Source organism: Ochotona curzoniae, unplaced genomic scaffold, assembly GCF_017591425.1.
Source record: "Ochotona curzoniae isolate NIBS_2020 unplaced genomic scaffold, NIBS_Ocur_1.0 scaffold_3208, whole genome shotgun sequence".
NCBI classification, from domain to species: domain Eukaryota; kingdom Metazoa; phylum Chordata; class Mammalia; order Lagomorpha; family Ochotonidae; genus Ochotona; species Ochotona curzoniae.
The window spans coordinates 28,869,728-28,884,882 of NW_024467106.1; the positions used below are offsets into that span (position 1 = coordinate 28,869,728).

General features: G+C 49.6%; 2 protein-coding genes across 2 annotated transcripts in view; both read right to left on the reverse strand.

Annotated features, from left to right (window-relative positions):
• Positions 1-7,222, reverse strand: part of TMOD1 (tropomodulin 1) — a 71,569-nt gene extending 64,347 nt beyond the window's left edge. The window contains exon 1 of the mRNA XM_041004583.1: positions 7,144-7,222. The gene's annotated coding sequence lies outside the window, so the exon portion shown is untranslated. The remainder of the gene's footprint in view (positions 1-7,143) is intronic.
• A 3,210-nt stretch (positions 7,223-10,432) lies between these two features.
• TDRD7 (tudor domain containing 7) overlaps positions 10,433-15,155 on the reverse strand; it is a 74,543-nt gene continuing 69,820 nt past the window's right edge. The window contains exon 17 of the mRNA XM_041004531.1: positions 10,433-10,901. Coding sequence (XP_040860465.1) covers positions 10,681-10,901 — 221 coding nt within the window. The 3' untranslated portion in view covers positions 10,433-10,680. The remainder of the gene's footprint in view (positions 10,902-15,155) is intronic.

Sequence of the window (15,155 nt, forward strand, 5' to 3'; positions counted from 1 at the left end):
GACAAATATCACATTGGAAGAAATACTGCATTGAACAAAAGGCTAATTTATTTAAAAAAGAGTTCCTTTTTAGGAACTCTTCTAGTTTTAGCTTAATAATCTTTAATGTTTTTAATAAGCTTAATATCTTTAATAAGATATTGGAAGAGGAAAGAAATAGGTAATTCATACAAAAACGCAAATGATGAACGGACTTATGCATGAGTAGATATTGAAATATATCATTACAGGAGAGCAAATTGGGAATGCTATTTTAATTCTCATCCACCAGTCAGAGGTGAGAAAGTGTGAAGAGGCTCTGTGGTCATAAGAGGTGGGGAAGGCAAACATTCTCGCACAGAACAAGTCTACAAGAGCTAGCCTCTTTGGGGCAAGCTAAGCCATATCTTTCAAAGTGCACACTCCCTTTGACTCAGCAACTCCTCTTCTGGGAATTTACCTTACTTGGTTATTCACTGAATTGGACAAAGAAGCACACACAAATTCTCTGGTTCTAATAGGTATCAGAAGAAAAACAGGAACCATGTTGATGTGCAGGACACTGGGGACCTAGAGCACAGCATAAAATGTAATAAGCTAGATGCTATCGTTGAGGCTAACCTGACCCCTCACTGCATCCAAGCATAATTCTCAACTCTTGGCATGGAAAATTTCACACATATCTTATAGCTGTGAAGTCCATAATGTTATTACCCCATTTTATGGGTGGTACTAACATGACATAACTTGCCTCCACTAGCTTCCTAGAATGGCGATGACAAGTCTCCATACACTGGGGGACTTCACATGGTAGCAGCATGTACTATCCCCACTTGTGCTGCACATCTGAAGGCCAGGGGCTGGCCTCACCAGATCCTTGTTAAGGCCCAGAAGCATGGTTCTCTTGCAGCTCCTGCTGACCATGGGCAGCCCGGTGCTCCTGGCTTGTAGACTGGCTGCATCACTTTCTGTCCTGAGCATGTCTACTTATCTTATTGGGGCACCAGTCACTGGCTTTAGAACTTACTCTTAATCCATCAGCTCCTCATCTTAGCTATCACATCTGCCAGAACCCTATTTCCAAAGCTCACCTCCTGAGGTTTCAGGTGGACAGGGCTGGGAGACAGTGGGTGGCCTAGAACACTGGCCAAAGACACAGGGTTAAGTGGTGGAATATGGATCTGAATCCATGTTGACAACTGGCATAGGTTGTTGCTATTCCAGGCTTCCTGCCCCACACTGTAATTGCTCACACTTACATAGTGCTACCAATGTCCTGGACACTGCACAGTTTGCATATAGAGACTTATTTAATCCCTATGGAAATTATACCTGACAGATGGAGCAACTGAAATCCCAACATGCCTATTTGGGGGGAAACTGAAGCACAGAAGGGCAACAAGCTACCTGAAATCACATGGCTTACACCTGGCAGGTGCTCTGCAAGGGCCATGTTTCTTTAAAAAAAATTCATTTCACGTATTTAAAAAGGTAGAGTTTGAGAGAGAGGCAGAGGGATAGATGCCATCTGTAAATTCATGTCCCAAAGGGCTTCAGCCACTGGAGTTGGGCCAAGCTGAAGCCAAGAGTTCCATCCAGGTCTTCTATATGGGTGCAGGGGCCCAAGGACTTGCATCATTTTTGCTTTCCCAGATGTATTAGCAGGAAGTGGGATCAGAAATGGAGTAACAGAAACTCAAACTGGCACTCATATGGGATGCTAGCACTGCAGGTGGCATCAAGGTCCTAACCATCATGTTGGGCTGTCCTTTCCAATGTTCTATCATGACAATACACTGAGGACCAGGGCTAGGGAAAGAGTCTTCTCTCCAGAACGACTGGCATTCCTCCTTTTCACCTCGGCTCCCTTTCCCCCTTGGCTACCACGACTCATCCCAAAACTGATTGGAGATCAATTGTTTATTTTCATTTCATTAGCAAGAAAGAGAGTCAGAGATACAGAGATCTTCCAGCTGCTGGTTCAAACATCCAGAAGAGCTACAGCTGGTGACTGGGAGTCAAGGAGCACCGGGGTGTGACAACCTCTCTCCCCATACAGTCTGCTGGAGCTGACTTGAATATGCAAATATAGTTCTCTTCACCTGGATGTTGGGGTGACTTCCTCTCCTTAACCTCTTTAGCTGAGCCTTTGAATACAGGCTTCTGAGGCAGGCCCGCGCCCAGTCAACCACCACGGGTTGGGAGGCAGTCATTTTTCCAGAGTAAGTCTCCACAGTTCTCATCAGCTCTTCAAAGAGCTTACATTCAGCCTTCCAGGCTTCCATTCCATCTACAACATTTCTATCCTTACCAGTTGTGACACATGTACACATTGAAATCATGTCAGATCATGTCAATGATGTAAGCTGAATATCAGAAAAGCCATAAGCATCGTTGTACCTGCCTGAGCTCTCACACCTTCCCAAGCTGGCATGGACCTGGTCTGTCTTCACGTGCCCCTCTCGCCCGCCTTCGGTTTCCATGCTCCCATGGGACTTTGCTATCTTGCAACCATAGATGTCTCAGGTTCCTCTGCGAGCCCTGGCCAGGTGTCCAGTGTATGCTTGTAGATGCCGAGCTTGGAAGCATGTGCTAATGTCAGTGCATTCAGCTGTAGATGTCGGGGGACACTGGTAGGGGCCAGCGGGATCTCTGTGACAGGTGGCCCTCACTGGAGTGGTACCTGCTGGATCAGAGCCAAAGTCTCTGTTGTCATGGGGCTTCTTAGAAATTCTTAGGCTCTTTAGTGAACATGCTTGTTGGAAGCCAGGAGCTTATTAAACATTCAGAACCTCCAGCCCCTATCCCGTGCCTGCTCAACCAGAATCTGCATTTTTAAAAAGATACCCAGGGACACCAATGCACACAGAGGCTGGAGGGGCTCCAGCCTGGCCCATAAAAACTCTCGATTCTCAAGGTGATCAAACTCCGGAGAACAGTTATTTTCTGCAATGCGCACTGTAACGGGACAACCTGGGGCAATGCTTGCTGGAGTTCACTGTCCTGTTGTATAGGGGGTGATGAGGGGTGAGAACACCTGCTGTGCCTCCTTCACAGGGTCACTCCCCTTGACCCCCTACTTGCCACTGCCAGCCCTGGTCCGGTGAGATGGAACAACATGCTGTGGATGGTGTGGTTGGTGATGCATGACCAGTGTGGTCAGCACACACTTACATTTCCTTATTTTTTACTCATTCATTCTTTCATTCATGCTACTGTCAGCCAGTCACTAACTCCTACGGTGTTTGATTTGTGTTGAGCTGTCCCCATGGACAGCTGGGGAAGCAGAACTAAAGGAACTGCAAACCCTGTCCCCTGTCCCTCAGTCTGGCCAGAGATGCGTAGACACCAGCAGATGAGCACATTCAGAATTATGGCTACTCTGGGGTCAGGGTGCATGGGGCCACAGGGGGCTCTGCTCTGAAGGAAGACAGCAAGTTCTGGCTGGGAGGAGCACAGAAACAGCATTGGAGCAGAAGAAATGGCAGGGAATAGGCAGGGGAAATGTGCCTGATTTGGAATCAGGCACTACATAGTCCTCAGCGGGAAAAATGGGGACAGAAGCCACTGTAAGAGACCTTAAGGCAGGTCATGCCAGGACCCCAGGAGTGGGATGGCATCAAGATGGCTTGATCCCGAGGGTCCTGAGGGTGGCCAAGACTGGGAGCATGGGAGGAAGAGGCTTTGAGACGTCCCAGGGCATTTGTCCAACAGGCAGGAGGTCACAATGCTTAGCACTGAGGACAGGGGACTGCACTGGACCCCAAGGGGAACAAACGAGACTGTGGGGGAAGAAAGAGAACATTACGCTATACTTAGTGAAGGGGCAGAAGACAGAGGGACCATGAAGAAGCCTAAGGGAGGCTTGACATCTCAGTCCCTCTGTACATGGAGCAAACACCAGGGATCCTGCCTCATTGGCCATCGGACTCATCTGTGGAAATGGCAACCCTGGGAGCCCCAGAGTGAGTGGAGGCTGGGGACCCCAAGAAGGAGTGACAGGGACTGGTGGGGGAAGACAGCTGTCTTCTCTGCCTGGGCACTGTCCAGCCCGTGGAAAACAAAAGAATACAAGAGAAGGAGAGACAAAAGAAATGCTTGAGCTTGATTTTGTTTTTGAGGTGAAGTCACAAGCCCGATACCTCCCAATACCCAGAAAATCTCCCAGAACCTTCCAGAATGTGTCCCAGGTTGACTCCAATGAGCTAATTATGATCCTGAAGAGCACAAAGTCAGGATCTATTGTAATTAACAAGAGAGAGGAAGAAGCCCCAGGACTGGGCTCTGGCCTGAAGATTGAGGCTGTGACTTTCAATGGGTGACAGCTTCCAGCAGCCCAATAATTGATCTGTTTGGGGCTCTGGTTTTAAGTGAATTAGCTGCTTTAGAAAGGCTGGCAGCAGTTGTCGGTCCATTAGCAAGACCAAAAAAACATCACAACACTGACGGGAAAAGGCCACCATGACTGAGCTCTGCAGGCATCATCCACAGATAACGTCATCTCAGATACAAGCAAGCCAAGGTTGGCAGGGTCGAACCACCCACCATGGCCCATCGCCATGCCCCTTTGCAAACCCACAAGTGCCAGAGGTCTGAGCAAGGACCTGCAAAGTGTTAACTCATTCATTCATTCTTTTTTTTTTTTTTTTTTTTGGCTTACCTGGGGGCTGCAGGGAAAGGGGGCAGGGCTGGGGTTAAGGATGGAGGATCCTCCCAACTCCCTTCCTGCACAGCCTGGCCATGGGCACAGCACTCAGGTACTCTTGAACCTTTTTGTTTTTTCCTCTGGCTCTGTCCATCCCAGAAGCACCTGCCCCCCTCTGTGCCAGCCCCCAGCTGCCAACCCTTCCTGTCCATGCCTTTCTTGTCAGTTTTTGCAGAGTCTTAAGTTCTTTCTCCTCCTTCTGGTCCTCCTCACCACTAACAGTAGCCCAGACTCTGGTCCTGGCAGCTTTCCTTTTCTGCCATTTCAATGAAACACACCCCCCTCCCACCCCAGCAACTGGTATGAAACAAGTACTTGGTAGCCCTATTGTGCAGAGAAGAAAACTGAAGCTCAGATCGACAGGCTGGGTCTCTGACAGGTCTTTCTGCAGTATCCTAGCCGAGTCACCCGTGCCCCTGGTTGATTCTGACGGTCTCTCCTAACCCACAACCCACCACCGCCACCCCACAAGTGCCTGGGCTCCCTCCTAATCCCTTTCACCCAGCCCTGCTCTGATTCCTCTTTCCGGGAGGGCCCTGAGTTTCATCCTGACCCTGGGACATCATCCACAGGAGAAGACCAGGCACCCTTTCATTCTGGGGCCTCCAGAGCTCATCTTGTCCTTCCCCCGGCCAACTCAGAGTGGGAGCTGTGTCCCCAGGGCCACTGCACAGAGCTGGCACCACCCACTCCCACTACTTTCTATATCCAGGCGGCTGCAGGGAGAAGGTGTGAGGCTCTGATAAGGTGGGGCGCAGCTATTTTTAGAGGACACTGGCTTTCCTCTGAGGCCCCTGAGCAGCTCAAGGGCTACTAGCCATCGTGTCTGTGTCCTGAGGAATGTGCACCCCAGCCCCAGAGACTCCCATGATGGGGGCTCACACTGTCCTGCCCCACTTCCCCTTCATCCTTTTTATCTGTCAAGCTTTCAGGCAGCCTTAGAGAAACCACATTGGCAGAAAGTCAAGAACAGAAAAGAACCAAGCTTTAGGATGGGGGCTCTGTTGTCTGAGTAAGGGTCAGTTCTGGTGCTCAGAAGAGTCGGCACAGGCAGGGTGCTGAGAGCCCCCTGCCAGGTCTTGGGGCGGGTGGGGAAGGAGCGTCAGGAAAGAGTAGGCAAAAGCTGGTGGCAGCTCAGCCCTGCTAACCCGACTAACTGCCTGTGACCTTGAACAGGGGTCTCTGCTCTCCCGGAATGGCCGTCACCTCGAGCAGAGAGATGGACCCTCAGGGCGACCCTGCTGAGGGCCCAGCGCCTGGGCTCAGCGTTTGGGGTGTGATTAGAACTCACAAGTCTAGCCAGGCCAGCGTTGAAGCAGGTCTGCCTGCCCTGGCGACCACGGGTGCTAGGGGTTGGGGAAGGAGAGGCGCCGCAAGCTTAGGGGTTCAGACGCATCCCAGGGAGCCCTGTGCAGATGAAGAAACTGAGGCCAGAGGCCGGCTGGCATGGCAGTGGACTATGGTCACTTTCAGGGGCTCCATAACTCCCTTCACTGGTCGCTGGGTGGAAAACGGAAGGTCATATGCTGCCGACCACGGCGATGACGGTACCAACGGAGCCCGCCCTAAGCACTCCAGGGGTGCACTTTCTAGGGTTACGTGGCCCAGGCTATTCTGAGGGCCCCAGTTGGCTCCGGGACAAGCCAGAATCCGGGATAGGGAACGCAGATTTACCACACAGCGTGTGTCTCAGCTCCCACTTTCCAAGGTTAGGAGCCCGAGAACAGGTGGCGAGAGCGCCGGCTGTCAGGGGCCGCGTCTTACCACCTTCCTAACTGTTCCATTTCCCAGCTCCGACAAATGGGGGACCCCAGACCAGAGAAGGGAGGCGGTTTGCCAAGGTCCTGCTGCCAGTTGGTCCTGCTGCCTCTTTCCCGCTCCCCCGACCGCGCAACTCCTGCACCATGATGCCTTGCAAATCTCACCACTTTGAGAAACTTTTCCTGTCACCACGGGAGCCGTGCGAACCCGGTCCACGCGAGCATTCACGCCCCCTTCCCACCCAGGTCACTCCTCGGTCCGCTAAGAGACCGTGGCCCGTGTGCGCCCGGGCGCCACCTGCGCCCAGTGGAGCATAGAGCGAGGGCGAGGGCGCTGGGGTTAAGAGGGGATCCCAGCCCTAGGCGCTGCGTTTACAGAGCCCGCAGGACCTTTTTCGCCCTAGTAGTTGTGGCGCGGAGGTCCAGAACGTGGACGCTTCGGCGGGGGGGCGGCTCGCGTGGCGGCACTAACTGCATCTCCAGGAACCCGGCCGCCGGGCTCCGGACCCCAAGACAGAAGCACCCTAGCCCCCGGAGGCTACCCGAGGCGGCAGCTATTTATAGAGAGAGCCGCGCTCAGTCCCTCTTGGCGACGTCGGCGACAGCTGAATATTTTGCCCAGATATGGCTGGGGCCAGGAAGGGGGACGTGGAGCCCCGCGAAAGCCAAGGGGGACCCATGCAGGGTGAGGGGACTTACCCGGGCGCGGGGCGGCAGGGCCGGTGCGGGCGCGGGCGGCGGCTGCGGGGCAAGCGCAGCGCGGGGCTGGAGGAGCTCCCGGGCGGCCGCGCTGGGCGGGCACTGTGGGCTCCGGGGGTGGGAGCCAGGGGCGGGCCCCGCTCGGCGCTGTCACCGCGCCCCGCCCCGCCGCCGCCCGCGCCCTCCCTCTCTCGGCTCCCATTCGGGGGGTGCCGGCGCCCTGCACAGTCCCTGCCCCGGGAGTGACCCCTGCTGCCCGAATGTGACGCCGGAAAGCCCGGCTAGAAAGCGGAATGAGTGCGGGTCGCACCCTGGCTGGGCGTCAGCTTTCCCACCTGAACCGGGAAGAATTTCCGCGATGGTGGAGTTATCTAGCAAACAGGTGGACAGGGTTTGGTTCCTGCCGGGTCTCGAATTTCAATCTCGAGAGTCCTCTTTGGTGAAGGTAGCTGAGCCAGCCAGCGGATGCCGCGCCGTCTCCTCCGTCTCCTCCGCGAGTGGGCACAGCCTTCGTAGCTCCAGGGTCAGCAGAGAAGCGCTGACCAGCATCCTCCGGGCGAACACGGGCTTGCATGCGTGCTGGCTGCATTGCATGGAGAGGAGAACGGAACATCCCAAGAGTCGCTGCACCTGTTGTGAAAGGTTACTGTGTTCCCCAGAACAAACCACTTAAACCCTATCAAATCTGAAGTGCTTTAACGAACAAAGGGCTCGGACTGTGGAATGAGTGTGGACGTAGGGGAACAGCGCATTTAGGATTGTTAGCAAGTTTGGGGTGATGTAGTTCCTAAGTCAGTCAGTTATTTAACCGTAGTGTACCAATGAGTTTCGATTTTTGTGAAAATGTATTTTTGTAACTCACAGCTGTAAGAGAATGTTCTCAGGTGTGCATGCCACTCGTTTCACAATAGAACCAGGATTTCCTTATTGCAGATGATTTGTAGAGCATTCTGACTGAGGGGGCGAAGCAGCCCAAACGTGCACACAACAGGAACGTGAGCTTCACCAACTTCAAACATCAGCACCTGTGCCACCACCATTGGTTCTGGAAGCAGGGCCAGCCGCTCCGAAGCCAACCTGGCCCTCAGAAGGACACCACTTTCTCCATCTTGCACTGCCTCTGATCCAGCTTCCTGCTAATGCCCCTGGGAAAGCAGAGGCAGATGGCCCCTGTGCTTGGGCCCCAGAACCCACGGGAGACACAGATGGAGCTCTTGGGTTCAAAGGAATTTCCCTGGAGTTTCTTCCTACCTCACCCTCTCATCTCTGAGTTTCCAGTTCTCATGAAACTGAGTTTCAAAGATGGTATGAAGTAGAGGTGTGTTTCATTGACTTGTCTAACAGACTGGCCCAATGTCAGATTAGTGCTATAGTTAGATCAATAACTACATTTGCTTTAGTTTCAAGATAGTGACATAGAAACCATTTCTTCCTTAATAATAGACAATTTGAGGGTTTATGTGTGTTTGTTTTAGAGAAATAAGGCACTATAAAAACATTTGTAGTTCTATTTAACTTAAACATGTATGTGTCGTGCAATTTTTACGCTATCTCAAGTGATTATTCACTGATGTAGGTATTTTGGTTTAGTGGTAAATATTGAATCTTTAAGATCTATAATTTTAGTGTTTCACCTGAACAGCTGAAAACACCAGACACTTATTTTCATCTTTCTGTTTTTCTTTTTCCTAGATTTTCTCAAATACAAATGATTTTAAGAACTTTTAGCTCAGTCTGTTTTTCCCCCCTAAGGTTCACTCCTTATTTCCAATAGTTTATGCATTTCATCGTATGGCCATCTAACTGGCCTACACTATGCTCGGAATCTTAAAAATAAGCTTTAGCTGTTTGAAAGGCAGAGTGATAAAGACAGAAATCTTCCATTCACTTAGTCACTCTTCAACTGGCTGCAACGGTAGTTCAGGGTGAAGCCAGGATCTAGAACTCTTGAGTGTCCCATGTGGGCGGCAAGGTCCCATGTACTTGGCCATGTCTCTTGCTGTCTTCCCAGACACATTAGCATGGAGCTGTATGGGAAGCAGAGCAATGGGGACTTGAACTCAAAATCAGATACGGGACGTCAGCATCCCCAGAGGTGGCTTACCCTGCTGCACCACCACACTGGCCCCTCAAAGTCAAGCTTCTAAGCTTCCAAGCTGAACAGGATCATTGCTGTAGCCTCAGTGAACCTTCAGAAGAGGCTCAACTCTTGTGCCCCTCTTCCATATCTAAGCTGTGAATTCTAAGAGCTATAACTAAAAACTTCAAAAACACCTTCAGCATTTCAGCTTAATTTCTGTTGTTGCACTCCTAGTCTCAACTTCCCTCCCACCCTACCTTTGGGCCACTGCTGTAGCTTACATAACTTGTCCATCTGCCAATCTGCCCACCACATAGCAATCACACGCGTGCCTGACCTGTGCGGAATGACATGGAGCAAGTCAGGGCTGCCATGGACAGCAGGCTGCTGGAGTCTGTCACGTAGCTTCACAAGCCACTCAGCCACCTCTCTCCCCGGGAGCACTGTCAATGATGTCCCACTTGCTGGAAATTGGGATCAGTGGGAATCTTGACAGCTTGGGAATTGTCAGCTATTACACACCAAGACTCATCTCACCTCCCCCAGAACCAGTCCTCACACATGCACCAGGGCCTCCAGAGATGGCAGCGTGGCTAAGACCCAGCCTGCTCTTGAGGGGCTCAAGTTCTCATTGGGATGATTGGTGCACTAGTGACAGTCTGTCTACAAGGCGTACTGAGACAGGAAGGGCAGGTGAGGCTGCCCCAGCCCCGTGCCCCGAGAAACTTTATGGTTGGCCCAGTGGGTCAGTGCTGTACTGGCAAGCAAAAATGCTCGGGGGGGGGGGGGGGGGAGGAGTTGCAGGCCGAGGGGAGGGGATTAATAAGCAAGGTTAGGAGGGGGGTCAAGTCTTACACTGGAGGGTCAGCAGTCCTGGATGGACATGGAGGGATCCAGGGTGATTGGAGTTGGGGGGCATGGCTATGAGGAGGGCAGGGGTTTGTGGAAGGCTAGAGTCTCAAGTCTGTGTTCTATGAGTGTAAGAAATCACTTGAGATTTGCAGTGAGGGCTTCACCTTGGCTGTCCCTCCTACAAGCCTCGAGGGGTGCCTTCATCTAGGGCTCCCATGTGGTCAGGACAGAGTCCTGTTGTGATACGAACCAGGGAATGGGAGGAGCACCTGGTATCAGGGGGTAGACAATCTTGGCAGGAAAGGAAACTTTCTTCTCCCAGTCACAAAGTCTTAGACATTACATGGGACACAGTTCTTTATATGATAAACATTTTATTCTAATATTATAGTAATAATTCAAGTGCAATTTTTTTTGAAAAGCCAACTTTGTTAAAACAAAACTTGTTAAATATCTTTCATCAAACATAGCATATTTTTTTGCAATCTCCCACAGCAATTAGAGCCATGTAGCAGAAATAAGATTTTTTTAAAGCCTACCACATTTTGTTATTGCTAAAAAAAAAAAAAAATCTAAATTAGTTGTCAAGGTCTCGGAAGCAGTGATTAATTAACTTTTGCAAGCTCTACCAGATACTCTGACATAAAATCATGAATCCAGACGTCAGTGTCTGGCAGCGATGTGTCTACCAAATAAACCACCACTTTCCGGTCCCAAGGGTGAGTGTGTTCAATGACCGTCTGCACCAAGGCCACCAGAGGTTTCTTCTCCACATGATTCCGGAACACCATGGAAGCCTCCTCGGACCACTGGCTGCACTTCACTCCTGCGGGAGACAAGGGGTGCAGAGGAGGCAGTGAGGTGCCAGGGAGGCCTGCTTGGAGTGGTTACAGTGCGGCACTATTCAGTCCCAAGGCAGCTTATGCATTCCAGGTGAGACGGGCCTAAACTGACACCCAGCTCCCCAGCAATCCTAACGACCATTCAGCAGACAGTTTTCCTAGCTGGAATGGAGTCACATCTGTAAACCTTGGCCTAGAGACACTTGTTTCATTGAAGATGGAATGTTCTGTTATCAAGGGAGGTTAGAATGACTAATGTGAATTTCTCATGCAGAAATCATATTGAAACCAATCGCTTAACCAGGGAAAATTATATTAATGATATTTAATGGCAGTCTGTTCATTACAGATTTGTTTTTATTTGATAAATCAAATATAGTAAAAAGGGAAAAAAGTGGATGATTTATTTTCAGTATAATTTTTCAAAAATCATATACACAGCATCATGGAAAAATCGCTAGGCTCCAAGTCAGGAGACTGAGCTGCTGGCCCCAGCTCTTCCTCTATCTGGCTACAGTGTGTGCTCGGGCAAGTCAGGTGACCACTCATGTCCTCAGCTGACCTCTCCTAAAAGAAACTGCTTCAATGAAATGAATGTTGAGACCCATGCACCTCTAAATATCTATGAACTCTGAACTTGAGAACAAGTTAAGAGAATTCTTAGATCTTAAAACTGAGACAAGAAAAAATGCTTTTAAGAAATATCATTAAACTAATATAAATTAAGGCCACATACACTAGGCTTGACAAATTATAAATTAAGCCCTTCAAAGGAATGCAGGTCTGGGAGTTTTAGAAGACTTGCTATCTCTCCAGAGAATGGACTGGCTTCTTTGATTACCAAGCATTTCTCCTTTTGTCTCCAGCAGCCCTGACAGTTTCTGAGTAATGATGGTTAAGAAGGGGAAAGCTAACTCTTCTTGAGCGTCCTGAGTGAAAGCAGTGGCTGCCTTCCTGGATGACTCAGGAACCTGTACCTGGAGTCCTGCTGGGCAGATGTGCAAGACTGAGGTCAAGGTCAGAGGTATGCAGCAATAGCTCCCTAGAAGCCTTGGCAAGTCAGCATCTAGAACCTCCACCTGTGGGTGGTGAGGGTCAGCTTGAGGTTTTTGGAGAATCCTAAGAGGATGTGTTTCATCACCCAGGACACCCCCATGGTGATAGGCTCCTTTGAGGCTCCAGGGAGTTTTCAGGGTCTAGGGAGACCCACGTCTCAGTGGGTCTGGCTGGTTGTGAACCACACCTAGCAAAGTGACAACTCCAATGGCCATGTCACAACAGCTGACTACCAGGAAACGTCAGCTCGCATCACCTCTCTCTGCAGCAGATGCCCACCCTGGAGCAAGGGAGATGGACTCTCCACCACACACACTATTGGGAAGTCCAGTGCATCTGTTAACTTAAAAAGAGGGGTCCTCCCTTCAAAACTAGTAATCTGATGCACAAAGAGGGCTTTTGCTTTTAAAACAAACAAACTTATAAGAAAGTCAGTCCAAAAAAAAAAAAAAAAGCCTTGGCAGAGATGAGTCTAGAAAAGAACCGAGGTCACAGGAGGAACCCTATGTCAACACTATGTTCCAGACACGAGCATACAAAACACATATGTGCATCTGTGTTGTGTGTTTGGATATACGGTGATCTCATATTTACTCTCTCACCTGACTCACATACTAGTTTGGAGGCATAAGCAGGCTGGGGATTGACCTGCCTTTTATAAGTAATTAGGGGTGCATTAAGAAGTTGATTAACTGGGAATCCAAGCCTCCTGATTTCAAACCGCGCTTCCCACTCTGAGAAAGAAGCAGATGATAAGTGAGGAGGCCCAGTACTGGGCATGCAGCTTTGGGACCTCAGGTAGAACACTCACCTCTCCCGCTTGCTGTTTCCCAATCTGTGGTTAGAGAAACAGTCCCTAAACCTCCTAGCATGCAAAGGAGTCAATGCCATCAAGCAGCTGTACAGCTTCCAGTTTCTCATCTATCAGGTTGGGAGCTGAGAAGCTGCCACTCCTGACAGCAGGTAAAAAGCTGCACAAATGAGAAGCCAGCAATTTGTCTCCGATTCAACAGAGAAGTGAGGTAACAGGGTGATCCAAACTGGAGAGACAGATGGACAGAATCAGTGCGTCCTAATTCACTCGAGCAGAAGCCAACAAGCAGAAACCAGTGTGAGAACCAGTAATGGCGCAGGAGACCAGATCAGAGACTGACAAGCGGCTGAAGGCACACAGGGACAAGTCAGAGTTCAAAGCTCCATTCAACATCCTCCCCCACACATGCATATCACCTAAGAGTTTTGCCTCCATGGGTGTGGCTCCAGGCCCCCAGAGTGAATGGCAGAGTCTGTGCATGCCTCCAGCTGGAGGAGAAGGAAAGTCAACTCTGCAGTGCAGCTGAGCTCCTGTTCTCCACAAGCCCTGCCTTTAGGAGGTACTATCTTATCAGAGCCCAACTGGCTGGAGCTTTAGCACAATTAATCTACCTTGGTGAAGGGAAATGTCCAGTCCCACTGCCCTCTAGTCATCCTGTCCTTTTTGAAGGGGAAAACCAGGTACAGGTGAGGTACAGGCTCACCAGAGACAGAGATCTTCTCATGGGGCTACAGGCAGCCTGCACTGACCCCAAGGCATACCCATGCATCTTGCCCTGTGCTTACTGAAGGGCCCACGTATCGGAGTTCCTAGGATATCAGATCCAACCTTCCAACAACAATGACAACAAAACTCTAAGTGATACTTGAAAGCAAAGACCAAGAATAAACCAGCCAAAGAATGCATGCACAGTTTAAAGAGACTGAACAAGCACCAGAAGCAGAGTCAGTTATGGCAGGAATGTTGGAATTATCAGAGCAGGAATTTGAAGCAACTATGAGTACTATGCCAAGAGCTTTAATGGGGGAAATAGACAAAATACAAGAACAGATGGCCAATACAAACAGAAAGATGAAAATTCCAAGAAAGAACCAAAAAGAAACGCCAGAGATCAAAAACATTACCAACAGGGGGGAAACGTCTTGATGGGTTCATTAATGACTGTATCTAGTGGAGTCAGGATCTTGGAGCTCTAGGATGTGACAGCAAGAGCTGCCTGAACTAAAGAGCCAAGGGGCAAATTCACAACAGAAACATCCAAGAGTTGTGGACCAACTGGCAAAGTTGTAACACACTTGTAATGGGATATCAGAAGGAGAGAACAGACAGCAATAATACCTGAAGCAGAGGTGACTGCCACTCCTGACTAATGTCAAACACAAACCACCGACCCAGGAAGCTCTGAGAGCATCAAGTGGGGAACATATAGGCATATATAGGCATATCACACCCAAACTCTGGAAAGGCAAAGAGAGAGACATCCTGAAAGGAGCCAGAGGAGGAGAGGTACCCACCTACAGGGAATAAAAGTAAGCATGACCTCCAGCATGTGGGCAAGAAGGAGTGAAACGTGGAGAGGAATGCCATCAATAGCATTCTTCCCTCTGTGCAACCACCTGTCCAAAGTGGAGAACAAAATGGATGCTCAGGCAAGAATAACATGGTACCAGCACTTCTGCCTTGGGAGGGATAGTACAAGGGATCTATGTAGACAAAGGAAGAACATCAGAGAATGAGAAAAACAAAGGTAATATTAAACACTTTCATTTCTCTTATTCTTAATAGATCTCATAGATCTATTTGTTCAAGGGGTTGGCACAGTGGCTTAGCATCACATGCCTCTGTCTGCGATGGCAGCAGCCCATATGGACACCAGTTCAAGTCCTGGCTGCTCCACTTCAGATCCAACTTCTTTACGGCCTGGGAAAGCAGCAGAGGCTGTCCCAATCCTTGGTACCCTGTACCTGTGTGGGAGACCTGAAAGAAACTCCTGGATCCCCTGGCTTCAGCTGGCCCAGATTTGGCCATTTCAGCCATTTGGGGAGTGAACCAGCAGATGGAAGATTTCTCTCTCCTTATTTCTCTGTAACTCTGCCTTTTCAATTTAAGTCTTTAAAATTTTTAAAATAATGACAGCAGCAATGTATTTATGTACACTTACCTCTAAGTGAAATACATGACTGTGATACAAGCACAGGAAGAAGGAGTTGGATTAGAAGAATCATTGTTAATATAAGGACTTTGATCCATTTTAAATGAATATTGCAAACTCTAGGGCAAAGCCACACTCTAAAAAAGGAGGTACATTTGATAAGAAATAAAATGGTAGAATGATACATAAATGCTCATGAAAAAAAAAACACAACAA